The sequence below is a fragment of the Pavona decussata genome, unplaced genomic scaffold (genome assembly GCF_977016875.1).
Source record: "Pavona decussata unplaced genomic scaffold, jaPavDecu1.1 SCAFFOLD_16, whole genome shotgun sequence".
Taxonomy (NCBI): domain Eukaryota; kingdom Metazoa; phylum Cnidaria; class Anthozoa; order Scleractinia; family Agariciidae; genus Pavona; species Pavona decussata.
The window spans coordinates 3274781-3302690 of record NW_028145439.1 but is presented as its reverse complement, the minus strand read 5'-3'; the positions used below and the strand labels follow the sequence as shown (position 1 = coordinate 3302690).

The following is a 27910-nucleotide window of genomic DNA, read 5'->3' as shown; positions in this document are numbered from 1 at the left end:
CAGAAACAAGTAAATAATTGTCTAGTTTTGTTATAAATTATCACCCCAGTGAAACAAAACTGTCGATAAGTGCCTCTAGTCAGAGACAGAGGAGGTCGGAATGGATTGAAACTTGAAAAATATTAGGCTGATTTTTTTCAAGTTCTTTTATTTTATATTTCCAAAATGCACTAGAACAGATCAAGAGATGTTCCTTTCAAGAATTGAGCTGCTTTCTTCCCTCTTGTTGTTCTAGAATTATTTTGTAGTAAAGTTAAGGTCTTATTTCACCATTTTTAGGAAAAGAGGTCGAAACACCATGACACTTCCCCTTTAAGGTTTCGTTCGATTGACTGTATTCCGGAATAAGAATAAGTGGAATAGCTGTTAGATTTCTCTTTTAAAATTTGGGAAGACCTTTCTGCAAATGTTCGCTGACTCATGATAATTTAAGAGCCATTTTGTATTCCAGCAATTCCCTCTCGTGAGTATTTCTAGTAATCATTGTATATATTCCTATTCCACAATAGGGTCAATCAAACGCACCTTAAAGTAAAAGTTCAAAACCTTGCAAAAAGGGTGCAAAGTGGCCCCCTCTGGGGTTGAGGCCTTCCAAAACCTGTCATACACCATGATTAGACTGAGGTAGAAAAATTTCAGCAACAACATAGAGGCTTTCATTTTTATTGAATGCAAAGGCACCTAGGTCGTTTTGACATGGTGGAGAGAATTCTTGCAGAAAACATTACTGAGTTTAATGAATTCTGGTACTTTCGTTTCCTTTTCTTTTTTGTGAGATTGTAACAAAATTTACTTGCAAGAATCGCAAAATTAAACCAGCAGACAATTCAAGCCAAAAGGCCTCCTGAAATAGGAGTAGTGTACAGTACTTTCCTTTCCTTCCCGTTTGGGGAGATTGTAGCAAAATTTATTTGCAAAAATCGCAAAAAATAAACCAGCAAAAAATTCAAGCCATAAGGCATCCTGAACTAGGAGTAGTGTACATGCTGTTCTGAGTGTTTCTCATTACACTGCAGTGTCAAGGGACCAGAGCTCATTAACATGTACGTGGGTCAAAGTGAACAGAATGTTCGAGAAGTGTTTACTCGCGCCCAGAGTGCTCGGCCGTGTGTGATCTTTTTTGATGAACTGGACTCACTGGCACCCAACAGGGGGAGGAGTGGAGACTCTGGCGGTGTCATGGATAGGTAGGTGTCGCTAGTTTTCTAGTTTTTGAGGGTCTGCATGGGGTGCTGGATTCCCACCTATCGGGTAAAATTTAAGTCATTTTTCAGCTATCAGCCATTAAAATTTTGGCCATTTGTCAGCTATCAGTTAAATATGCCGAATCTCAGTTAACTTTTAACTGCTCACGTGTTTTTGCGGTTTTGTATCGTATCATGAATGGTATCCCTCTCATTAGCCGAACAGTGTCGAGTATCATCCGAACATTTCAAAAGAACTTTCGAGTGATACGAATCTCTTTGGAAGTTTTAACAAACGGACACCTGGGATAGGTTGCATTAAACGTGTGTCCGTCAGCATAACCACCAAGACTTTTGGTGATTGGACGAAATCCCAGCGTGTTGTCTATGGCCCAGAACGTTTACATGGTGCTTTTCGTTAATCGATATTTTTCGAGATCCATTTTGGATTTTTCTATCCAACTTTCTTACCTAGTTTTGGGGCTCTCTGTCTTTCATCTCGGTTAATTCACTTTGGGTCACGTTGTCCGAGCGAAAAAGCGACCGTTCGTTCGTCTTGGATATGTCACCGAAACGAATTGACCGTGAGAGCCTGGGAGAAAACCGTACAGGAACTAGGCAATCCACTTTCGACGTTGGTTGTCTTTTTAAATTTGTGTTTCATTTTATTGACCTGATACTCTTCCTTTCTGTTCGCCAGGGTTGTGTCTCAGTTGTTAGCCGAGCTGGATGGGCTTCACAAAGCTTGCGACGTTTTCGTCATCGGGGCCACAAACCGTCCCGACCTCCTAGACCCTGCGCTTTTGAGACCTGGTCGATTTGATAAACTGCTTTATCTTGGAGTGAGCGAAGACCGTGAATCACAGCTCAACATTCTCAGGGCCCTGACTAGGAAGTAAGTGCGTTGTTATTGGTTCAAGCGTAATGATATTTACTACATGGAGCGGTTTTCAATCGCGTGTCGAAAGCAATTTACGTTTGCTTAGCTTTGGTTTTGCTTTTCTGTAGAGTGCCTTTCAGTCGTCGTAAAACCAAAACCAAAGTAATTTCTCTGGCCACTCACAACAGACGCAAACAGCACAATGAGCCAATCAGAACTTGAAGCAAACTACATGTAACCATTCATGTAACCGGCGCCAAGCGTGGGAAAACGCGTGCGAGCAACGCACGATTGCTTTTGGTTTGCTTCTCATTGGCCGAGAAAGTGGCGCAAGTTTTGTCAGCCAATCAAAGAGCGCAGCAAAGCAAAACCCAAGCAAATGCGTAACTACGTTCGACACTCAAATGAAAACCACTCTACTTGCTGTTTGGTAACAAAAAAAAAAAACATACGCCAGTGAGATCGGTTTTAAATTGAATGTCCAAATTGATATCCTGTTTGCATTGGTTTTGCTTTACTTTTTGCTTTACGCTGCATGCCCGGCGAAAAATAACCTTTGTCAACCAATCAACAAAAGTTGAAGCAAAACCAATAGTGTTTCGCTCACGCAGTTTTCGCGCGCATGGAGCCGTTTTCATGTACTTAGGTTGCGAATACTGATTGAACTCTAGTTTTACTGGGGATTGATATTCGTTTTCACTTTTCTCCTCCCAGGTTTAGTTTACATCCTGATCTACGGTTAGAAAACATCGCAGCGCTTTGTCCCGCTAACCTGACTGGTGCCGACTTTTACGCGCTCTGTTCAGACGCCATGTTGCAGTCTGTCAAGAGGAAGATTGAGCTTCTCGAGAAAGGTTTGTACATAATCTTTTAAGCCGTTTAAAATTTTAGGTGATGCAAATTAAGCTTAGTTGAGTAGGTAAGTTGATGAAATTGTAGTTTTACTCTAGCTTTTATTCTTTTTTATTCTATTTGTTTGCTCCCTTTCATAGCGTTTTTACTGTATTTTTTTAACGCTCTGAATAAACATAAGTATGTAATTGTGGCCAGTTCATAGTGTAAACTTGGTCCCGTTCGTGCCAAAAATTGAGTGGGAGTTCACTGTAATTTTGATGTGACTGATGACTACTTATCAGTGGACGTACGCGTCAGGAAGAGTGAGGGAAGAGGTCGCCTTCCTTCCTTCGAATGGACGCATTTGGTGGCCTGTCCGGGTCGTATCGTGTTACATCAGTGGGGTGGCAAAATGACCTTGTTTGAGCAGCGTGGCAACTAACTGCCTGCGTGTTCGACATAGTTCGATCTTTGCTAAAATTTGCTTAAATTTCTACCAGTCGTTCACGATTTTAAAATAGCTACAGGTACGACTGGCAGCAAGAGACAATCCGAGCACGTATATGAATGTGTCACTCAATTCCTACCCCCCCCCCCCCCTCCCCCTTTCCCCGGACGCACCCGCGGTATTTGCTTTTTGTCGTTAGTGTGTTTTTCGGGACAGATAGAAAGAGACAATTCGCCACTCTCGGGACTCTACAAGTGGACCAAAAAATGCTTCATTTCCCGGCAAGAAGATTAAAAATATTAATTTCTGTATTTTAGGGCTGGTCTTCAATATGATCGTACGAAAAATTCTTCGGACGTCTTGAAAATACCCTCTTTCTTTTACACAAAAGAATTCGCAAATTGGATCTGCGATTGCGAATCGACATTTTTTGTTGTCTCCTTCGATTTTGCCGTTCGCGTGGGCCTCGTTTTAAAAACCCATATTTTCCCAATAAACGAAACAATCTAGTTCAATAAAGGTTCTATTATCATAGTTCTTTTTCAAGTCTGGTGAGAGCATACCTTTCCTGGTAGCAGAGTCGCTTCGATCTTTCCTAGCTGAGTCTGAAAAGAGGAAGGCGACTTACGCAAGTCTGCTAGCAGGCTAGAGTAGGGCAGAGTATACCTCATCTGTGAAATCAAACCCGTTTGCCCCTCTGAAAAAAACTAGGGCATCTCAGGGAAGGATTCAGAACTCTCTTCGTCATCATGGAGTAGTTTAGTCGGCGTATAGAGCGATTCCTAATTGAGGGTCGTAAAACCAATTTAACCAAAGCAATTACTCTGGCCAGTCGCAACAAACGTAAACAACACAACGAGCCAATCAGAATTCGAAGAAAATACATGTAACTGGCGCCAAGCGCGGGAAAACGCGTGCGGCCAAAACACAATTGGTTCATGGTTTGGATTCCCATTGGTTGAGAAAGTGGCGCGAATTTGTTAACCAATCACACAGGGTAGTAATGCAAAACCAAAGCAAACGCAAAATTACTTTCGACACTCAATTGAAAACTGCTCAATGAAAGAATGCAATCAATATAGACACGAATCGTTTACAGATCGCAAAATTCTTCTCCCGCCCTCCGGATACAATAAATCATTTTCTCTTTATAAAGGTTCTTTCTTGTAATTGCAGGCCAAACAGATCCCAGCACTGACTGTAATGACATTCAAGTGACAGAAGAAGATTTTCAGAAGGCACTAGAGGCTCTCGTTCCTTCTGTTTCACTTCAGGAGCTCAAGAAATACAAAGATCTACAGTATCAGTTTACACAGGCCAACAACTCGAATTCCCAGAAATAACACAAGTGAGTTTGCTTATCATGGATCAGAGAATAACTCTGCATGAGTGTATGCCAAAGTGCTCAAGTGAAGTTTTCCACTGAGCGTTAGCCCTCGATAGGAAATGGGAGATCGCACGGGGCAAAGAGAATAATCTCGGCGGGAATCGGACCCACGACCTCCGAATTTGATCATCCGTTGCTCTACCGACTGAGGTAGAGGTTAGACGGGATCAAGTCTAGTCGTGGGTGACAATGGTGGTAATTGAGTGAATGAGAAGGGTACAAATGAATGTTGTGTCGTTAGCACTAAGAACACAAAGGCAAGTCAATGGAAAAGAAATCGGACAGCGTATTCTAAACCAATCACCGCTAACTTTGTGAAGGCCGTGCATAGCTAAAACTAACTAAAATTACTCAAAAGTACAAGTCAACTCCCCTTATTGCGGACACCCTCGGGACTGCGAGCAAGTGTCCTTAATAGCGAGAGTCCGTAATAGCGGGAATTTATTTCAGTCAAACGTCTGCAATTTATTTTTGACGGGAATTTAGCTGCTGTCCGTATTATCGGGGTGTCCGTAATAGCGAGGTGTCCGCAAGACGAGAGTTGACTTTACTTATAATAACTTAAAGTTAAAGTACTTAATATACTAAATTATAGAGCTGCAGACTTTGAAACACCTCTGCTAAGCAATAGAAGCTGCAGGTGTATACAAAGTTACTCCCAATCTCCATGGTAATTTGGAGACAAATTGTGTCTGGAAAAAACGTCACAGGCCGGTTCTTATCAAAAAGAAGGGGCTTAGGGAAGAACGTTTTCTCGGCGACTTGGACTTCAGTATTTGATAGTGAGTGTCACTGATATTTTTGCCATTACGCTGTTGTGGATGAATCACCTAGCGCCTCTCTTTACCCACTTCAACCATTCCTGCCTGTCATTAAAGCATTTCTTTTTGTCATTAAGTTAGTTTATGTACATGGATGGAACCACTTCAACTGCGTTTGCTTTATATTAGTTCGCCGGTGCTTGGTGAAGTGTCGCTTACACTGCATGTAGCCGATCACTCAGCCACTGAAGCAAAACGTTTCTAGAATGTGTAAGTCCTAATTTTCAATCGGAGAGAGCATTGAGTGAGTCGGAGCGAACGTAAGCAAATTGTTCTTAGCTGTATTTTTTGCCTGTTTTAACTTTTCGCTGGTGAACTATGAAGTAAAAGAGTGACTACTGCAGTCGAAAACAAGAAAACAGGGCTTAATTTAAGGTGCAGCGTTGCGGGAGTCTCACAAGTATATTGGCGCATAACATTCACACAAGCGGGTCAAAAATAGCTGCCCCAGAATTTTTTCCTTTGCAGAGAGGTCCGAAATTTCAGCAATTTCTTGGAAAGGAGTATTTGCCGACCGTTTTTTGTTGATTTACGGCAAACTAAAAGTAATTCCACTGCAAATAATCAACCTCTGGAGTAATTTTCCGTTCAATCTAAAGTTATGGATGTGAATTACAAACATGTCAAATATCTTGTGCAGGGAGTGGGGGTGGTCATTAACACCTGCAGGGGGGCCAGCTGGGCCATCGTTAGCCAGTTTCTAGAATAAACCCCGCAGAGAAAAACCTATGTGGATTTTTAGAATTGATGAGCCAGAACGTTTATTCCGCCAAACAGTTCTTTAAGCATGTGCTCGATATCAGATGTTCTGTCCGGTTGGACCAGCTGACAGGAGTTCGTGAACGTCGCCTCGGGCGACCCAGAGTTCAAAATATCGCCCTGGTTTGATGTCACTCTCCTGTACTCTACTGAGTCGACCTAAGTACCCTCTCAAATGTTTTTAATCTGTTTGAATTTTTTTTTTCAAATGAATGCGAGATCACTTAAATTGTCGCTCTCGAACTACCTGACACGACGTACAAGGAAAGACTAAAAGGGTACTTTCACGGCGATTTTGATGTATTTTGGTCGAAACTGCTCAAATATTTGACAAAGAACGTTTTTGTGATCATGAAATTGCTCTTACAACATTGGGAAGAAAATATTAAGGTTTAACTCATAGGAAGAGCAGACCATAATCAATTTTTAGCGACTTCTCTAAAATAAACTGGAAGAACTTGAAAAAAATTGGCCAAGTTTTCAAGTTGTAATCCATTTCCATCCTCGCCATCCGCAGTCAAACATAATTAATAGTAGTTTCTGTGCACTAGTGAGGTTATTGTTAGCAAAACTCAACCATTGTTTTAACGATTCTATTGAAACAGATACGTTTTTTGGCCATTCATTGTGATACTAAAAATAGGTGACACTGCCCCTTTAAAGATGGCAGATAATGAATCGTGGTAATCCATATTCTAATTTCACGAATCACAAAAACATGACATAGCACTCAGGAGGTCTTGAGCAGTAAATACTCGTATTATTTATTTGTTGGAAGTTGTTTATTCTTGTGCTCAACAGATTTAATGAATGAGTGTCCTTAACTTTGCCTACTCAACTGCAAAGAGTTTACCTTCAACTTGCTTAGTAGATTGCTTTTCACATAAAAGTGCTGGTTTCCTTATCAGTGCATGGTCATGCATAATAATTCAGTTTTATGTATCAAGGCAGGCATGCACGTCATTCACAGCTTCTTACTTCTACGATCACAAATTACAGAAAATTAAGATGCTTGGTCACGTTTGGCGCAGCCCCCCATTTGCGTTTTCCTCGACTTTCTCTGTTCTTAGAGCTTCAAGTGTAATCGAAGTTTTACTAGAATCCGCCAGACTTCAAATTCTCCCTGTCGTTTGATCCTTATATCTCCCAGGCTGTCCCAAGGTGTATTCCACGTGAGGCATTGCAGCATAACCGCAAATATATTGGTATATTGGCGCGTAATTTCGCTAAGGAAGCCGGTCATGGTTCTAGTACAAGAGGTTTGATATTTGAGTAGCTTTTGCAAACTTTGTCATAGCTGATTGAAATCGCTCTGCAATTACTCACCTGAAAACACAATACTTCAAATTTAACCTGGCATCAAAGCAACAACGTCTAGTTCCATATCTCAAAATATCAATTTGAAAACATCAGTTTATCGTTCCTTATTAAATTCTGTATGAGAAGTTGAAATATCCTGGATCCCCGGCATTCGTCGAAAAGTGCCGTTTAAAATCTCAGAAGGTGGCTTACTGGGCCCCCGAACGCTAATTTCTAGAAAACGCTCTGCTATTCCCGACTGTCGGCGTACGTTGACAAACAATTTAATTTCCTGTCTTGTCTTGTTCAGTTTTCGTTCTCTTTTCAACCAATATAGACGAACTGCATACGGTCTGAAAAAACAGCCTCTCGATCCGTACGGTTTCACAGAGCGTAAAGACAATTTTCGGTCCGTGTACTGTCGGAAAATTACATCTTATTATGTGTGCTTGGAATATTTTCATGTCTTGTTTGAGCGAGGGGATGAGGCGTTGTGCAATCTATATTGAACGAGCCTCATGAAGCTGAGTGGTTAAAATCTTGAAGTATTAAAAGCTTCGAAATGTTCAAAAACAGGTCCTTTATCCAGTGGAAAGTTTTTGTATTTCACGCTTGGCAGGTGTACGCATACTGCCTAAAGTTATTGTGACTTCTCACGAGTTAAAAATATCGCCGATGAGAAAACTAGCACGCCCCCTGTCGACAACCTGTTTAACATCGTCTGCTTACAGTAAATTTCCGCTCTCTGGAAAACTCCTTCAAACTTACTGTTCAATATGCATGGTTTATTCTAAGAGTGCTTACCGCAAATATAAATCACATTGGCGCATGTATAAGTTTATTTTCCTATTAGAAAGCGGTTTGCAAAAGAATTGAATGCGTTCTTGCGCACACGTTAAAATGTTTATACGAAATTATTCTGCACTATGTACCTAAAAAATGGTCTGCAGCAAATGTAATCTATCATCAAAGAATTCAATATAAGGTACCACATCTCAAAATATTGGTTTAACGCTACCAGTTTATCGTTAGTTCCTTTCGTTTATATGAGAAGTTGACATATCATGGGCCCTCTTTCGTGACAAAAAGGCCCCCTTTTGTTATAAAAAGGTCCTGTTTTGTGATATAAAGGTCCTCTTTTGTGATAAAAAGGCGCTCTTTGTGATAAAAAGGTCCTCTTTAGTTTGTGATAAAAAGATAAACCCTGAATATGTAGAGCGACTCTTCTTTGTATTTTTGACTTCTGTTATGTGTAAGCAATACTGGTGTCTAGCTATTTTTGAAGCGAGCCTTTTGTAGAAATAACAAATGTTTGGTGGTATCAACGAAGTTCATAACGTAATTTGATCCGCGCCGTAAAGTCATTCGTTAGCCCTTCTTCTGACCAAGAAACGTTTTGTGTCGATACGGCTTCATTTTGTGCTTCTCTGTCAAGCAATTTATCTTTAATTGCTGCCCAGTTATGCTTCATATATTCTATATACTAGTAACAATCAAAGATTAGGGAGTGCGTTCGATGATCTTGATTCCAGGTTCTCTCTCCTTTGCCAAGTAAGCTTAAATTTATTTGTGGGCAATCAAGCCTGACTAGTTTGGTCGATGTTATTATACTGTGATTAGACTAGAACAGTAAGACCCCAAAATGTGACATTCTTTCTTTGTTTTGTTTTGTTTATTTATTTATTTTATTTTTTTCGTCCAAAAAAAGTTGGGCGATAGATTCCACCGTCCGATTTTGTACCATGTGACGTGTTTCGTCCAATGAAAGCGCGCAAAAATAAATCGGAAATTGATCGGTTATACTTCTTGCTAGGTCTGGTGGGGACAGAAATTACATAGACCAAGCAGAACTTAGAAAAACGTTATTGCGTTCGACGTTGAAAGAGGACACTCCTAATGGCGTTTGGAGTCGAGATTGCATGGGACAATCAATAAACGAATGAATGGATCTTGGAACGTGTATTTGGCATCCCCCGCAGATTTTGCAGGGGCGGATGACAACATCACCATGAAAATCACTGGCTTTCCTCCGGAAAAAGGCGCATGCATTTCAGAAATAAAATTTAATGCGGATTAGAGACGGCATAATTTTGCAACCGTGTTCTGCAACACAATTCAACATGTGCCCAAGGTAACTCCAGCTGATCTTATTCCTCACTAAGTCAAGGGATTATACATTGATTTGAAACAAACTTTACTGGCAGTCTGTTCGAGACACTTACAAAGAACAGTCCTCATTACTTCAAATCCTAAGGAGGCCAAGCCGCTTGAATAGAAAGAAGCTTTTTGTGGTCTTTCAGCCGGATGAAGTGTTGAATTGGTTTTGCATCGAGTTTTCTTCTGGAAACATCCTCGAGCTTGGGACAAAATACAGCTGAACTGGTGCGATTTGCAAATTTTACTCACTCTCCAGTTGAATTTGTACCTAAAAGATGACATAAATTTAAATGCACGTGAGATAATTGCTGCTAGCTTTATTTTATCTTTAGTTTAACTTATCGCTGGTGAGCAAAGAGCCGGTAAAAGAGCGACTTTTGCAGTCTGAAACAAGAAAACAGGGTTATTTTATAGTTCGACAGTTCGGGACTCTCACAAATATATTGGGATTTGGAAGCCAAAATCCTAATGATCTTATTTCTCGCAAAATCAACAGTTTAAACAGTGCTTTAAATTAATACTGGCTAGGGTTAACGTTGTTACTGGCAGTCTATTCGAGACGGCTTCAAAGTCAACAAATTTCCGACACTTGAACCGTGACATTCTCGCATCCCAAAACACGATGAACTTTGCTATGCCAGGTGGGTCTAATTTCTGAATCTGTGAGCTGTGACCACGCAATTGAAAACTGTTGAACAGTTTAGTAACTTTTCTAGAAAGATGTTCGGTCCTCATTTTTTAATTAATTACTTAAAATAAATTTTAACCCGGTCACCTCAACTAACGAAATTTTGGGCGTATTCACAAGGGTGGATAATACAGACAGGGTTGCGCGATTTGCGTATTATGTTGCCAAAATATCACTGACCTATTCTAAAAAATATTTTTTCAATTGCGGGACTGAACCTAAACGTAAAAAATAATAAAACAGACACCTTAGCGAAATTCCGCTCAAAAACTTTCGTTTGTATGTTTATGCGACTTCTTCGGCTCAGAAAAATTTGAACCACAAAGGTTTCACGAAAGACGAGGTGTAGAAGGGTTCCGGGTCACGTTTTACAAGATTTTAAAACAGTCATTTTGCGAAAAAATAAATTCCAGCTCATCGTCTTTTGAGATGTTTTGCTTAATAGTTGCAAATTCACATTTCACGACAAACTAAAATCTCAATTTCGTTTTTTGGGTAATGGGAAATCATGACTCACTGCTTCTTGGTAAAAAGTTTGAAGAGCAACGAAACAGTAATTTGACGTTCCACGCCTAGAACAATATGGTAAATAACGGCTTACCGAAATACCCTGTACGACTCACTCTCATAAAGCAACCCGTATATTACATGTACTTGTAATCCTGAGGAGGCAAAGCCGGTTTACTAGAAAGAAGCTCTTTGTGGTCTTTCAGCCGGATGAAATTTCACAACAGGTTTTTCACCGAGTCTTTTCTGGAAATTGTCTTGAACATGACATAAAACTTAAATGCACGCAAGAGAATTGCTGTAGCTGTGTTTTGTCGCCTGTGTAACTTCTCGCTGATGAGCTAAAAGATAAAAGAGCGGCTTTTGCAGCCTAAAATAAGAAAATAGGGTTTATTTTAGTTCGACTTTGCGGGACTCCCGCAATTGAAAGTATATTGGCACAAGTGGAAAATAGGATTAGTAGCCAAAATCCAAATGATATTATTTCTCAATAACTGAATCAACAGCTTAAACAGTACTTTCTCGCATCCCAATACACGACGAAATTTGCTATGCAAGGTGGTTCTAATTTCTGAATCTGTGAGCTGTGACCACGCAATTAAAAACTCTTGAACAGTTTAGTAACTTTTCTAGAATGATGTTTGGTTCTATTTTTTTTAATACTTAAAATAAATTTTTGTCCGGTCATCTCAACTTACGAACTCTTGGGAGTATTCACTGAGTGGTGGATAATAAACAGGGTTACGCGATTTGCAGATTAAATGATCGTTTTGTGATTTGCCAGAATATTAATTGGACAAATTTTTGTTCAATTGCGGGACTGAACAGAAAATTAAAAAAAAAACAAAACTAGGGCACCTGAGGCAAATACCGCTCAAAAGCTTTCTCGGTTATCCACATGATTATTCCTTACGATTTCGTCTCTGAAAGGTGTAAAGGCTGGTTTCCATATGATCGCAGATCGCAATAAGGTCTGCAATCGTCTGCGATCGTCTGCGATCATATGGAAACTACTTCTGCGATCGTCTGCGATCCTGCGATCGCGATCGCAGACGATCGCAGAAGATAGAACCATGTTCTATCTAAAAAGGCTGGTTTCCATATGATCGCAGACGATCGCAGACATTATTGCGATCTGCGATCCGCGATCATATGGAAACCAGCCTTAAGCCACACGGCTACACAGGTCAACTGTCTTTTATTTGTTTTTTCGTTATCAACGAAATCATGCTTTTGCTTCGAGAACGCTCTTTTATTCAGAATGTAGACAAACTTGCTAAGTTTTTTGTGTGTGTCATTGTTTTGGTGCTAATTCATCTGCGGAGAGCCGGTAAAATCAGTCTACAAATCGCACCTGTCTATTGTTCCACGTTCAAGGATGTTTCCAGAACAAAACCAATTGTAAAATTTCATCCGGCTAAATGACCGCAGAGAGCTTCTTCAAAACAGGCTTTGCCACCTAAAGATTTCATGTTACAGGCTGTTTTCCGTGAGCCGTAATCTGCCACATATTTTTCTACGCATGAAACGTGAAATTACTCTTTTCTTTCTCGTTAAACGGTTTGCTGGGTAGCAGCGAGTCATGATTTCTAATTACCTGTAAACCGAGAATTGAGACTTTACTTCGTCTTGAAATGTCAATTTGCAACCACCAAGCAAAATGTCGCCAACAAAGATAAACCGTGATTTACACGAAATGGCGTATTTAAATTTTGCGAAGCGTGACCTGCATGCACCCTTCAGTGTACATACCCTTGTCGTTGAACGTGGAACAGTGAACAGCTGAACTCAGTGGTGCGATTTACAGATTTTACCGGCTCTCACAGATAAATCAGCTCCAAAACAATGACCTAAACTCAGCAAGTTTGTCTACATTGTAAATAAAAAAGAGCGTTCTCGAAGCCAAGCATGAGTGATAATAAATAAGCAAATAATGGACCAGGGGCCTCTTAATTTGTAATGTTTCTTTCCGTGTAGAAGGCCAAGTTTACCGAAAGGTTGAAGTGGGGGAGGGGGGAGCGGGGGTGCTCCGTGGAATTTGAGACCAAAATACGACATCTTCCAAACCAGCTTTCAGACTTGAAATTTCCGTATCAAATTCGTACTTTTACTTTTAAAGTTAAAGAGATAACTTTAATTTATGAGCTCTCGTAGTTATTAACAAATCAAAGCCTAATTTCATACCGGAAGCATTAAACCTGTACCTAACCCACTCCTCCCTCCTCCCCCTTTCCCGTCAAGATCGTTCTAGCAAATGCAAATGAAACTCAATGCTCTTGAAATAATATTAAACCTTTTTTTGTGTGTGAATGATAATTAGTCCACAATCAACGGGCCACATGTGGTTTCCAGAACGTTCTTCATTTTAGTGGTATTTGTATTTCTTTTGGCTTGCGATAAATTCATTTATATCCACTTGAAAGACCTTAAAAGCGACTCGTCCTTTGTGGTCTTGTCATGTCGCGCTGAGTTCTGATCGTGCAAAGACGTGTATCCGTTTACTTCCTCAAGACACATTGCTAGCATGGCTGAAAGTGAAGCAGACAAGCCTAAATCAGGAGTACCTAGAAAACTGTCAGGTCGGCGCAAGATAATTTTGTTGTTCTTTTTTGTGAATTTTTAAGTCAAACTTTGCAATATTAACCTCTTTGTTCCTCGCTAAAGCTTTAACAGCATAATTGTTAGTGATAATTTAGGAAGTTTCTTTTGTACGCCTACTCTGCCACTGACATATTTGTGGCCACCTATGTAGTTTAATCCTTGTCCTTCCGCGCGATAATTCTGGCATGTGGGAATATTTCTTTTTTCAAGTGAATTTTACTATAGTGAGTTTTAGTAGAGTAGAGGATTACACCGTTAGTGAAGTCTTCGAGAACAAAGCAAACCAATCGTCAAAATGCTGTATGAACGAAGGTGGCCCGGTTCTTACATATGAATTTGTTTTGCTTAGTCTATTAACCACGAACAAAAATTGTTTTGTAAATAAGCTGCAGATTCGGATGAGCAGTCACCGCATGTCGGCTCGATGTAGTTCAGATGAGCTGCTAGTTTAATAATATAAAGGATTTTTTTTTCGCGATCTTTCCTCAGCTGTCTCGTGCGCATCACAAAGTGAAATCAGTGACAATCGTGTTAAGGAAAGAATACCTTTTTCACCATTCGCACCAAATTTCTTGATGCTACTTGCAAAATTTTGGTAAAGAAACAACGCCAACGTGAAGCATTGCTCAGCAGTCCACAAATAATCGGTCGCTTAAGATTTTATTCACAGACTCAAAAATTAATATCACGCTGTACAGCATATTATTATTAGCAGTATCTATAACAGCACACTTGAATGAGTTAAAAGGTTCAATGAGTAATTAGCAAGGACTCGAGCAAAACCCACCCCCCCTCAGGCGACCTACTATCCAGTCGTATTAAGAACTCAATCATTTCTGCGCTTACAAGTTTACAATGAACTTATTCAGGCGAAACCGCTACGGGGCAAAGAAGTCTTCTAGCCGGCGTTCGTTATTTGCGTCCACCACTGCCCTTCTTAGAGTTACTTACTAAACAATTTCTCGTCTTTGCTGATAAACTTGTCACTGGAACGAAGCCCGAATTGTTTGAGCTCTGATTCTCGGCAAGAGGTCGTCAAATGCCCCGAGGAACACTAATGCCAAACCTCCGGAATGAGGGACAATGTAGAAAAATATCTCGCTAGTATTCTTGAGGAATGGGCACTGCTAGAATTGGTGCAATGCAATACAATTTATCCAAATGGTAACGTTCTGTGGAATGGCTCTCCTTTCATTTCAGTAAAATGCGAATAAAACCCATAGTTTTGCTAAAATTCAGTGCAATTTCTCTAAACTTAAATTTTAGTTCTAAAAATGTTATTTATTTATTTATTTATTTATTTATTTATTTATTTATTTATTTGTTTATAGATTTCATGAAGAGTGGTAATCAAGTAAGGTAAGCTATTAACATTCCATTTTAGGTATAGCGGGCTTTGTTTCACTAACATATGCTCTCCTTTTCTGTCAAAGAGAACTTTCTAAGCCCCCAAACACGTGATAAGGCGTCACAGACTGCGCGTCCTGGGTGCAAAATAGTTACTCCAGTCTATATATTAATGGGCTCTCTTCAGCAGTGAGGCACAACAAACAGAGAGAGAGAGAGAGACAATGCAAATACGATAACTTCGCCTCCTATGCAAGCGCTTATGTAAATGAGTCATTTCGCGCCTTTTATCCCAGCTTTTATAGAAGCGCCTTATTTTCTGTCATAAATGGCGTTAATGTATTAACGCTTGAATAGTATTGTGAGTTTTTGTAATTGCACCGGTAAAATGGGCCGATAAAACCTCCATCATGTCTCATTTTATGCTAAACAAACAAAGGATTGCGACGTTGCTTCGATTTTTGAATGTTATTGTTAATCTTTGGCTAGTCCATTAAACTGAATTTTACCTTGGCGCTAATGTTTCATCTATTCAAATTCATAAATGAATGTAAATATATGAAACATATATTTTGAACTGAAAGGCTAAAAAAAAATTTCAGGCTTTCTTTTTGCAACTGCTTAAGTTGCGTACTAACTGCGAGGATCTTTCTTTTATTTGATCAAATTCATAAGACGGTAATTTAGTCAGGACATCGCTGAACGGAATTTGATCACAGCCGCGTTTGCTCTCATTTCAAAACGCTTGAGTGGTTTCTCTAATGAAATTCATTTATTTATTTATTTACTTATTTCTTTTTATTGATAAGCAAAAAAGAAAAAAAAAACGCGAACGTTAAAAGAGTATTTTTTTTTTCTTTGTCTGATATGACAATTTTTCCAATCTATTTAATATTGGCTCGAAAGTATTGTCCGGTAAGTGTTCCAGAATCTTCCCTTGGTCCTAACTGGTTGTCTAAAAAAGAAATCATTAGTTTGTGGCGGTATATATTGTTCCTACGGGGCACATAAAAGATAAACGCAAACTTAGTAATTTTTTTTTATGGAAATTTATCAAATAACCCTGTTAGATTATTTGTTATGTATTTTTTTATAATAATTCATTTTATAAATCTCTCCGAGGTTGGGTATTGCAACGCACTGTTCGATAGTTTCTTGTGAGTGTTGTGAACGATGAAGGGTCTGTTATTTTCTGCGGTATATTTTCGACAGAATCTTCTGCTCGGTATTTTGAAGAAGTATATTGCTAGAAGCTTCTAACTTGAATAAAAAAAAATGTAGGATTAATATCTATAGATGTTAATTCGAATGGATCATAGTTCCCTTGAAAGTATTTCATAAAATTCACAAGTGATTTCAAAACGCCTCACATGTGGATTAATTCTACAAAAAAGCAAAAAATATATATTTTGCTTCAAGCACTTTTCTCTTGTTTATTGTTGGTGGTATTGAGAAGGAAACATTTTTCAAATGGTAGAACATTCTCGAATAAGTTTATTTTAAATTAAGGGCTTTTAGCGTGTCATCTGCTCCATCATAAAGATAAGCATTATATTGGTGGTCTTCACTCGCGATCTCTTAAGCCAGCGTTAAGCGGTTTGTGTTAGTGAAAGGTGGACATTTTTGCGGCGAATTAGGGAGGAAATTACACTTAAGATTCGCTTGACCCCGATCTGATCTAATGATTTTCAAATACCTCCAACTTTCAAATATACAATTAGAGACTCGAGTTTAGTTTTTCAGAGTTTTTTTACGACACTAGGGAAACATTATCACGACCCACAGGTGGAAACATCTTAAACTTGCGATGAGGTCCGTTTATGAAATTTTTTTATTTAATTACTAATTTCCGAAACTATACCACTGATCCCTATTATTGATGTGAATTTGCTCAAAATCCTTGTAAGTAAAGGTTTAGATATACATACGAAACGTTGTTCGGTGTTATCGAATATTTTCACTTACCTATGAATTTGCTCAAGCCACCAAAAAAAAAGTTTTTCCTGTTATTCCAGAAAGATCTATTTATCGATACCGGCCGCAAATTGACCGCAAGATTTAAGTGCTTTCTTTTGTCTCGTATTTATGGTTATAAATTAGTATTCCGGCTGTGCCGACCATTGTACTTCCTATTTCAGCTGAGCTTAAAACACGTTTGTTTATTTTGAAGTCCTTGACGGTAAGCTTTCAACGCTTTTTAAGATTAATCTCGAATTATTTCCCTCGAAGCACTTCGTCGTCATGTGTGAAAGTCGGTTTTGGATGGATAAATTTCGACGCAGGTTTGTCAATATATTCTTTTTTTCGTTCCTTTTCTCTGGGATTTTTCAGATTTTTTTTTCAGTTTTGTCTGTTTGTGTCTATATATTGCAGTTTTGTGTAGAAAACATTTTTTCTCCCTTGATATCATGTTGCCGGTATCATCCAAAAGGCGTAGAATGATAGATGAATACAATTTTTCATCAAGATTAAGCCAAACACTTTTACTTAACATTTTGCCCGACAAACACATGATTATTATAACTCGTTTAGCCGACGTTTCTTACCAACAAATCCTGGCATAGTCCGGCGACTAAATTGATCGATTCGGTTTTTACCCAGGTTAGCCGGTTCGGCGCACTTTATTTTGGTTTAAAGTGTTCTGGATCGCTTAGCAGGGTCACTAAACACAATTTTGCGTAATTATTTGATCTAATAGCTGGTTTGCCTCCATTGCTTCTTTGTTAGCCAGATCTATGGGAAAACACTGGACTCTTTCTCCGCTCGAAATGTGGGTCACATTATTCTTTACCCCGGGTCAGGCTACTTTTTATCATACTGCTGGAATTATGAAATAACTGAAAAATATACTCTCTTCAAAGATCTAGAAACAAAACCCAAAATTCTGTTCCTCTTTAATCGTATCGACCCCGTTATTTGTAGATCAATTGCTGCTTATATTTACGGATGCATGGTCTATAGACAAAATATGTTGTTCCAAAAATGATGTTGTAAGCTTTAATAATTTTAGATAGGTCGCTAATGCCATGTATAGATATAGGAATACCTTAATAAATTGCTCTTGTTGTTTTTGTAATTCCTTTAGCCTAAGAAAAAAATCGCAGGTGAATCAGCCCAAAAACCACACAGAAAACACGTATTGTGCTTAACTTGGAGAACTAAATGACATAAAATTCGTACCTAGCTAGGGGCACCCGATGGTTCGTTTCGGAGGAATCACTCAATTTCTTTAGGCATTACACGCGTCAAAAAATTTGAATTATTGGTATTGTGAAGAAACCAGTGTCACCGCAAACTTTTTTAACACTTAAAAACTTATTCCTTCTGATTTCGGAAGGTCACATGTGTCGTTTAAAGTGTAAAAATGTATAAATAAATAAAATATATAAACCGACAGCCAGCTAGCATTTTCGGAAAGCCACCAACAGCTCGTAAATTTATTCGGGAATTAAAGATTCCATTCCCTACAATTTTCTCCAATTTTTGAAATTGTCAGCTGATAAGTGAATGCGAATAGATCAAACTGTCAGCTTACACTGGTGTGCCTTCAAAAGGCCATAACATTATCTGAAAAGACACAACATCTTAAGTGTTTTGCTTATTAGATGTCCCCTATGGATTTCCCTCACATAGCGCACATTCGATTCTTCTCTAAATTGAATTTTATTCCGTGTCACGCGACAAAACACACAACTTATGAATTGACCATCGGATCGAAACCTTGCAAATGGCCAGCAAAATGTTGAAGTGAAATATATGGAATTCATATATTTGAACTGCGAATGAAAGATTGAATAAATGAGAGACCATCGCAGTTGAAAAGAAAGCCTGAATCTTACAGAACTTATTACTCTATCGCAAGGAAGCGCAAATAAACGCAATCGAACTTCCCTGACTACTAATACCAAAGCTAACTTAAGTATTATTTCTAGACCGCATTAAACTTCTTCTCAGAAGCTGTGGTTTTTTTGCCCTGACCGCCGACTCATTCACTCCAGCATTCTTACGAAAACCTAAATATATCGTCACCTTTCTAAAACGGCCACAAAATTCTTTTTCTGATAGAGGTTGAATTGTGTTAATGCTATTAAGTTTTGAACTGCGATATCGTAACTGAATTACCTAGACTACATGAGAAACCAGTTAGATAGCCCCATTTTTGAAACAGGCCTGCTGAAATTGAAGGAAAATGCGTTTGATCTCCCATTTCCGTACTATAGGGCGAACGCTCAGTGGGAAATTCATGGCTTCACTTTAGCACTTTTAACATTCACCGCTAAGTTAATTCTCTAATCCATTATCGGTTGTCCTTAGCGCTAGCAGCACAACATTCATTTGTATACCTATGGGCTATTAGAAAAGCACACACTTTAACCGCCATGAAGCTAACTTACATCACTGACGATTGAATTATCAAGGTCAAGATTCGCTGATACCCCTCACTCCTAGAGAAAAATATTAGGGAGTTTTAAGCGGATACGACGACGGCAACGAGAGCGTCATCAAAAAATAGGATTTATAATGAGCAAAACAAAGGCACTGCACGTGTGTTATAAATTTTGGTACATTTGTTCGTCGTCCTCGGCAAAACAACAACGTGAAATGACTAAATTTAAGGTTTTGTGGAGAACGTGAGCGTATGACGGCAAATTTTTCGTTCTCTGTCAGCTCAACTTGAACGCCGTTCCTACCAGTTCTGTTCCAGGATAGTTCGACCACATTGTACAAGTTGAACGAAGTGGAATAATCGTAAAGTAGTGCAAGCAACGCGAACTTATATTTTCAAGTGAGGTTTTCGTTGCTGTTGCAGTCGTGGTTGCTTAAAGTTGGTTCAAGAAAGCGGAAGGTCGAGATTGCCAGCAGTAACAACACTATCCAAGGAAAACGAGCTTAGCAAGAGTCTAATTCTACATCATAGATGGAGGGTTTTCACCAACCATGTTGGAGTTACAGAGCAATGGAAAATGTTTTACGTAGAAAAATTATTTTATTTTTCAAAGGAAAATCATTTTATTGTCTTGTACCTGCAATATCGCCGCCGTGAAAACCCTCTGTAGGTTTGGATAACTTCTTCCGGCAAAATTTCGAGCGTAATTCATCTCTAGAGCTATTGAGCATTATGTCGGCAGAATGCTGCATATTTGAGCGAAACAGTTTGAGCAGAATACGATATCGTCTGTAACACAAAAGACATACAGCAGTTTAAAAGAATTAAGAAAGGAAAAATATATCCAAAACAAATGTAAATTACCTATAGCATTATTAAAAAGCGCATCCATTTAGCCACCCAAAGCCGCGCGGTATTACAAAAAGATAATTCCATGCATGAAGGCGATCTTTATTAAAAAGTACACCTTAGGTGAGTACGCAATTATTCACGAACATTGTCGGCAGGGAGAAAACGCTTATTTCCTAGTTATATGAACAGAATTGATTCAAGCCTTCTTCGGCAGGCGCTGCCTCGCACCAAACGCGTTCAAGAGGTTTTTTAATGGAAGAAAGGCTTGGGTACAAATATGCGAAGCGCACAAAAAGCTGGTCAGTAAGAGCCTTCTCTGTTCACCTTCTGATAGCCCTCTGCGTTAACCTAAAACCTTCCCAAATTTCCTTGTGTGTGCTACTTGTATTTCTTTTCTTATTTCTTCTGCGGATTTTTCAGCTGCGTGGGTGCCGTGGGAAGGCGGGCTGTTATGACCGCGTGCAACACTACCCTTTACGGTGTTTTTGTGTTTGTGTTATGGGAAGACATTTATACTCACAGCGTCACACTGTTTGAAAAAAATCAACTTCAACCTCTTCATCTCTGGAAAAGTTTTGTCAGTTTTGCCATTATCGCGAAAGACTGACTTTCTCGGAAACAAAAATTCGTTAAAGGTAGCGGGGATTCGAGATAGGCAGTAGTAATTACTGTAAACAGCGTCCAAAAGAAATGATGAGTGTAGCGGGCGTCTACTCCTTCCCTCTTCCAGAATCGCACAAGTATTAAACTGTTTCGAAAGTGTGCTTTGTAAATTAGCCGTCTCAGGTACGTCAGACCAAATTGTTTCGGAAGTCACCCATGTAATTGGGAGGAGACATTTGGCAGAAAACGACTCGTGGGTCACGAAGGTTAAGTTTGTTATGTTTACTAATTTCATTTTTACCCCCGAGGCATTAATATGTGATACACTGTTTTGTTTTTCTTTCTTTTTTAAAACCCCGCGTTTTTAAAATTAGTTGCTTTTTTTTTTTCGCAGCAAAACTGCACGTCTTTTGCGCCGTTCGTGAAACTTCACGATACGATAATGGTTTGTTGATGGGCTTGTTTTCCCACTTACCTCGCCAAAACTTATTTTTGTCTCATAAGCAGTGATTTAGAATCATTTAGTTCGGATAATACTTTGCTAGTTTTGAGAATATTCATCCAAAAATAGGTCCAATGAGTAACAATGTTTTACTCATCATTTCCAATTTCAATTGTGTTTACTCATACGGCTAAAACCGGCTCAACCTTCACATCATCTTTGGCGTCTCACACGGCCATGTTTCGATTACTATCTGATTGCAGCACATGTCGGCAGAGCGACCTTGTTTAGCGTTTCTACCACAAGCTCAAACTTATAGCTTTCACACAAACTCTTCACGGTAGCAGTTAGAATATTTTTGGTAATTGCCGAATTGAGTAACATTTAATTCTCAGAGCACTTGAGGAGCTATATCTATGGGATTTATTTAAGCTATTATTTGCATAATTATTCTTGTGCTTGAAAAGTAATTGGTGTGATGAAGTACTGAAAAAATAATCCGGTGATTTACAGGGAACAAGACACGGTATCTCGGATTATAAAAGATTTATAAGATACTGGTACAGATATACAGTTGCTTTGAAACAAATACTGACCGCAGAATTCGCGGAAGAGCTAAGGCAGTTAACGAGAGCAAACGTTTCGATCGACAATGTTTTCATTTTCCGAAGAAGCGTGGGTGTTATAATTAAAATAAAGTATTCATTATCACTCATTATTCTTGTATCTCGCCTTTCTCTTATATGCTTAAACAGGGTATTGAAAAGCACCCATGCTAATCTGACACCATGCTTGGGGCAGTATTGGCATTCAAGACCGCCTACTCGATATAGTGCGATATGAGCCAATTGTGACATTTCAAGAAAGTTGGATCTTTTTTTTTTTTTTTTTCTATGCTGTTTAGCTCAGCGAGGTTGAAAAAAGAAACAAAAATTTTCCGTGAAATTAAACACCATTGTAAGAAATTGTGAAGAACAAAGTTCGCATCTGTTTATGTTTTTGCGTTTGACATGATGATTAATGTTCCAAATCGCCGGTACCGTACGATGAACAGGTTTCTTTCGCGGCGCGCTTCAGTTTTTTGCCCTTTGCTTGCTTCGAGAACACGCGCTCTCGAATTGTGACATGTTTGCTGAAATACAAAACGCGTTTTATTTCTAATGCAAACAACCTTCAAGCGACATGTCGAAAACGAGATAACATATTCAATGAACTCTAATTTCGTGGCCCTTTGTTTTGGCTGGCGAACTTTCTAGAAGGACGGCTTAAGCATGCCAAAGCGAAACCTTGTAAACATCGTGGATTTCGTTTCACCCTGACGAATTTAGCGACAGTTTCCGTTCAAAGAAAGCCCAACCTTTCCTACGGAGGAGAGAAAGCTCGCTTCGTTGGTAAGTGCATACTCAATCGGCGAATTTCATTGTTCATGTTGTTACGGGATGGGAAAAAACCTTTAACCCCCCAGAGTCGCTTTTCGGGTAAATCAAATTATTGATCGTATATTGCGGTTGCATTTTGAAAGAAAAAGCAGTTATTTTCTTCTATCTGTGAACACTATAGAGCAAAAAAACTAGCGCAGCACAGCACTAATAGCCGTTTTCTCCATCCCAGAACGATTTTCAACTCTTTATGTATGCATGAATGAAGTATAGCGGTGAAAATGTTTGAGTCCTTTTGTTAACACGACCGTGTAATGCCAGGTCCCGGCTAAACAGTCAATATCATGTGGCTTGCCAGCGGATAATTCGGAGCAGTTTGCTGCAGAAAACGGACGAATATGGAGCAAAAAATGACGAATCACTTCGAGGACCTAAAGAACAGGTTTGCATTCATTTTTTAGCTCTAATGTCGTAACGTGCAAATAGCGTTTATCGCCTTTCTTTGCATCATGAAAGTGATTCATTAAGGGGGGCTTAGTTCTTAATCCCTGTATCTTTGTCCGAAAAGCTAACAAGAACAGATTACTCGAGCTCAATTTGTGGTTACATTTGAAACATTTCGTTACGTAATGCACCTAATCCGTAGGTAAACATACGATTTTTGCGAAAATATCAAGTGCACTTCGGCACTTGATGGTGGTATACAGGCGTACGCGGGAGTGACGAAACTAATACAATCGTTAAATGTCTTCTCCTACTTTGTAAGGAATCAACGAAACTTTAATCGCTGACCGATTGAACTCCGCCGATATTTTAAAAACAAAAAAGAATATACCGGCCGGAAACATAATTTCCAAGTACAAAGGTCTGAACTTGACGAAAAAACATATTCATGTACAAAAAAAAAATCACCACCCACTTGAAGAAGAAAACCGTTTACAAGTCTACCCCGTCGAGGATAAACGGAAACCAGGAAAGTTATTTTATTTTATTTTATTATTTTTTCAAGTTTTTTTTTGGAACACAATGGTAATTAAAACAGCGATGAAAAGGATGTTTATTTGTAGCCCAAACGCAACAGTATGTATTGTTTCTTTGTAAAGAAGAAATATGTTAATAGATTTCAACCAAACGTGCCGCATAATTTATCTGCTAAAACTGGTATTAACCGCTAAAACTTTGTATGTATGACCTGCTCGACCTCTCTCGTTATATTGGATCGGATTTTTCTAGCAAAGCAACTATTCAGTGACTAAATTGTTGGAATTTCTCAAGATTTGATAAGGCTTGCATGCCTGACGCGGACGATTGAAAACTCGCTATAACTGCGTCGCGTTTGCTTAAAGTTTGTAGGCTTTTTACACTGGCTTCTATGGGTAGCTCAGGGTAGATTATCTTGTTGTTTCGTCATAGGAACTAGGAGCTAGACGCTCTAGATCGAAGTGCCTACGTGAATCGACCTAATCCAACACATATGTTTGCTGACCCAACTTTCCGTATCTCATTTCTTGAAGTTTCGATTATCTGTTTTTGCCAAAGCTAGTTCACGCCGGCTACGGCAAAAGCAAATATGGTTTACAACGGTGACACAACGGCGCGGCGCCAACGAGCTCAACCACAAGAACTTCCTTGTGCTTACGTTGTAACACTGCTTGCACTTTTGCGTGTGTCGTAGAGGTGCCTGTTTCGCACTCAAGCGTGTATTGTATGTATTAGGCCCACCAGAATTAAGTGAAGCTCTGAACAGAGTCATTTATTTTGACAGCTATGATCAATTCATCTACCATCAACACATGTTCTCATGTGACCGACATCATCTAGGCTCTCCGGCATCGTCAGCTACGCTACTTCCTCGTGTCACTAAAATGAGCCTAAAATATTACAAATTGTAGAGTTCGAGAAATTTCTGTAAAATTTGAATTCTGAAAAATTGCAAATTCTACTGCTGCATCTGTACCAGAAAGCGTCCATTCGCGTGTCTTTTTCCCTGTAAATTTTTACTAGAGCTACACGTTCGCCTACTCTACCGCTGCATGATCTATTTGCTTTTGAGAGTTTTGGTTATCGTTTTGGTTATCAAACCTCAGTTGTCTTGTGTTTTAAATATACTGTATCACGCAAACGCAAGAATAGAAACAATAGATGCAAGGAGGTTGAGGATGAATTTTGTACACCACAGTCTCCACACAATTTTTAAAAATATATATATATATGGCAGAAAGATATTTATAAGCTTGCCTCCCGTTTTTTACAATTACCTCCTTTTCCAAGCCCGACAGACTTGCGCCAATGCGGAGCAAAGTTTGACTCGTTAATTTTATGGTAATGAGCGATGATATCTAAGTAAAATTTAAGTTCACGTGCAATTTAGAACAACATAAGCTTCTAGATGTTTCCATTTTCTCTGAATATTGATCGTAGTCACGTCCACTTTCGAAACTACTACTTGCCGGGTCACTTAGCTCATTGTTATGGTCTCGAATTTTTGCAATCCTTCATGTGTTTTGTGGTATTTTGCGGCCTAAATGCAAAACAGTTGCCTTTTTCTATCAAACTCGCGACTTCCCTTGCGCAAAGAGATCCAAGGGCTGAAGCGTGATTCTCGCGCACGAGCCTCGCACGCGCAAATATTCTGGTTCTAAGATCGCGCGTTTTCGTGCGAAGGATCGAAACACTAAAATACAGCCCGTTTTGCAGCCTGTCTCTTTCATGGGGTCATTGTTCTAAGGCAAAATGCACTGGCTTTGAAGTGAGAGGCTTGCAACTGATCAACTGGCTGAAAGTTTTTCCAGCTGCAAGACACGTGTTTGGCTTGTCAGTTAACTTCGAAGACAAGATGCGTTTTGGCAGTAAGCACTCTGACCCGGTCAAAAAGAAGTTTGACTATCCAATGTATGCATTTGTTATTATCGACATATTTCGGTATTTTAGGAAGACTATCGACTTAACTCCAAGCACTGAGTCCCTTTCTCACCGTGATGGTCGAGAACAAAGAAGCGGACGTTTGTTTGGGGCTACTAAAACAAGCGTGGAAAAGAGACTCGTTCGCTTCAATTCGTTTTAGTCCCTGTTTCAATTTGCCTATGCGCAAAACAGTCGCTTTATTCCTCTTAAACTCGCGCCCTCGCTCGCGGAGACAGGTGCAACACAAGCAAGGCACGAAGGGTTGAAACGTGCATTCTCGCGCGTGGACCTCGCACGCACAAACATTTTGCTCTAAGACACTTTGCTCGAAGTTGATTGACATTAAAAAACATTGAATTGCAGCTGCAAAAACTTTCACGCAGTCTCATTAGTTGTAAGCCTCTCAGTTCACTCTAATAAAAGAATGGTTCCAGGACAGAGCCAGACTGCAAAACAGTCTGTATTTTAGAGTCAGTCAGTCCATTCAATTCCCTTGCCCGCTGGAACATTTAGAAAAGGGCTGCTGGCAGGCAAACTATCAACCATTACGTTAAATCTATTGTTTCGTATGTCAGTTCTCATTTTCAAAATAAATGACAACCTCGTTTCCAGGAGAAAAGCCATGGGATCGAGGTTGAAACCATTGAACGCACGCGAATGGTTGGACCTCGTTTTCTTGGGTCTTTCTTATGTAGAGGTTACAATCTTGATAGCTCAAAATTAATCGTCTGTCTCACGATTGTGTAGAATAGGTGTTGATCACGACGTTTCGACCGCTTGACAGCGGTTATAATCTTGCTAAAAAATACCTATATATATTCCAAACTTTGGATGCAGGGGACCACACGACGCTAAATAAACTGTTACTGTTACTGTTGTTGTTCTGTTAAACTGTTACTGTTGGACCGTTATATAGGCTATATTTATATAAATATGTACTCTAGTCTACCGTTCACCATTTTTGTTTACGTTCAATTTTTTTATAGCCGTTATTTTTTAACCTATATGTATCTTATGAACTGTTATATACGCTACGTGATGTACACTAGTTAACTATCAACCGTTTATCTTTGCGTTCATATTTAAGCTTTTAAGAGCCGTTAGTTTTTCTCATTGTAACTCTGACCCTGAAGAAGACTAGTTTTACTAGTTGAAATATACACTGAAATAAATAAGCCCCTTGCCGTAGCGTCAGCCCTACAATCAGTTTGGTTTATATATACCAACGCATCCCCCCTCCCCCCCCTCCTCCACAATGTCTCTGTGAAAACTAAATTGGGTTACGAAAAAGAAACATTTTACAAGTAAAATTTTGCAAACGAGAACTGTATGTGTGTGACTGTTTTCAGTATTGTTTTGAGTTCCCTCAAACTTCTACGAATATTTTTGTGAATCCTATATAGAAACCGGACAAAACGCGATCTCCGTGAAAAAAATTACCATTTACCGTGTTTCTGTAGATCAATAGAAACATGGCTTCAAACCTATTAGAACGCGAATAGTCTTATTGCAGAGAGATGTTCGCTCCGTGGCTGGTTAGCAAAACTCGTTCTACTTTCTTAACCAATGAGAAGCAAAACCAAAACCAATCGTGGCTTACTTGCACGGGTTTTCCCGCGCTTGGCGCCGGTCACATGTATTTGCTACGAATTCTGATTGGTTCATTGCGCCGCTGCCTGCGAGTCTCATGAATGGCCAGAGCAATTACTTTGGCTTGGGTTTTACTACACTCAATTGACAACCGCTCATTGTTTTGGTTTATTCTTTATGTTGCAGTCTCTCCTCTGATGGTGAGCGAATTTTAACCGATCTCCTCAGTTCGCCTGGATTTTCCACGGATTTCTTTGAGGTGGGAGGGGAAAAGACAAGCGTCACGGAGGAAAAGGTTGGGGAGACTGTTCGTATTGCTTGCCTAGACATCGGTTCTTATCGACCTGAAGACATGAAATGGTGCGTTGAAGGGGAACATGTTTTACTCCAAGGAAAGCGAACGTCCAAACTTGACAAGGGCCTGGAAGGAGCGAAATTCTCAAGAGCTATCCCCATTCCGAAAGGCGTAGACCCCAAACAAATAACTACAAGATTCAGTTCACTAGATGGACAATATATCATTGAAGGAGTGAAGATTAAAACTGAAAGGCCTGGACGAAGGGCAAGTACCGCGTTCTATGACGAGACGAAAATGACGTTAACAGTCGATCTAGGAAGTGCTAGGGCGCAGGAACTCGTCTTTCAGAATGAAGGCTCGGCTGCCAACTGTTTGTCCAGGAACGGTGGCGTTTTTGTCGGTAAAGCGGATAAAATTGAAATTTAGAGTGGAACTGATATAATTTGCCTTCCTGGGCGAGGAAATTGAAAAGTTTGAGCTGACGTAGCGCTACGACACGCGTTTTAACGTCTCATGTGATGACTCGTGAGCGAAAAGAAAATT

At 39.4% G+C, this 27910-nt stretch overlaps 1 protein-coding gene across 2 annotated transcripts in view; it reads left to right on the top strand.

Moving 5' to 3' along the window:
• The window catches only part of LOC146487377 (peroxisomal ATPase PEX6-like), a 33849-nt gene extending 6482 nt beyond the window's left edge, over positions 1–27367 (top strand). Inside the window, exons 6-11 of one of the 2 annotated variants that reach the window (XM_085087449.1) lie at positions 1017–1187; positions 1885–2079; positions 2779–2918; positions 4523–4694; positions 14897–14924; positions 27256–27367. In XM_085087449.1, coding sequence (XP_084943575.1) covers positions 1017–1187; positions 1885–2079; positions 2779–2918; positions 4523–4689 — 673 coding nt within the window. In that variant the 3' untranslated portion in view covers positions 4690–4694; positions 14897–14924; positions 27256–27367. Of the gene's footprint in view, positions 1–1016; positions 1188–1884; positions 2080–2778; positions 2919–4522; positions 4695–14896; positions 14925–22896; positions 22979–27255 lie in introns of those variants that run through there. The other variant, XM_085087456.1, reaches the window with a different exon arrangement.
• The last annotated feature ends 543 nt before the right edge of the window (positions 27368–27910 follow it).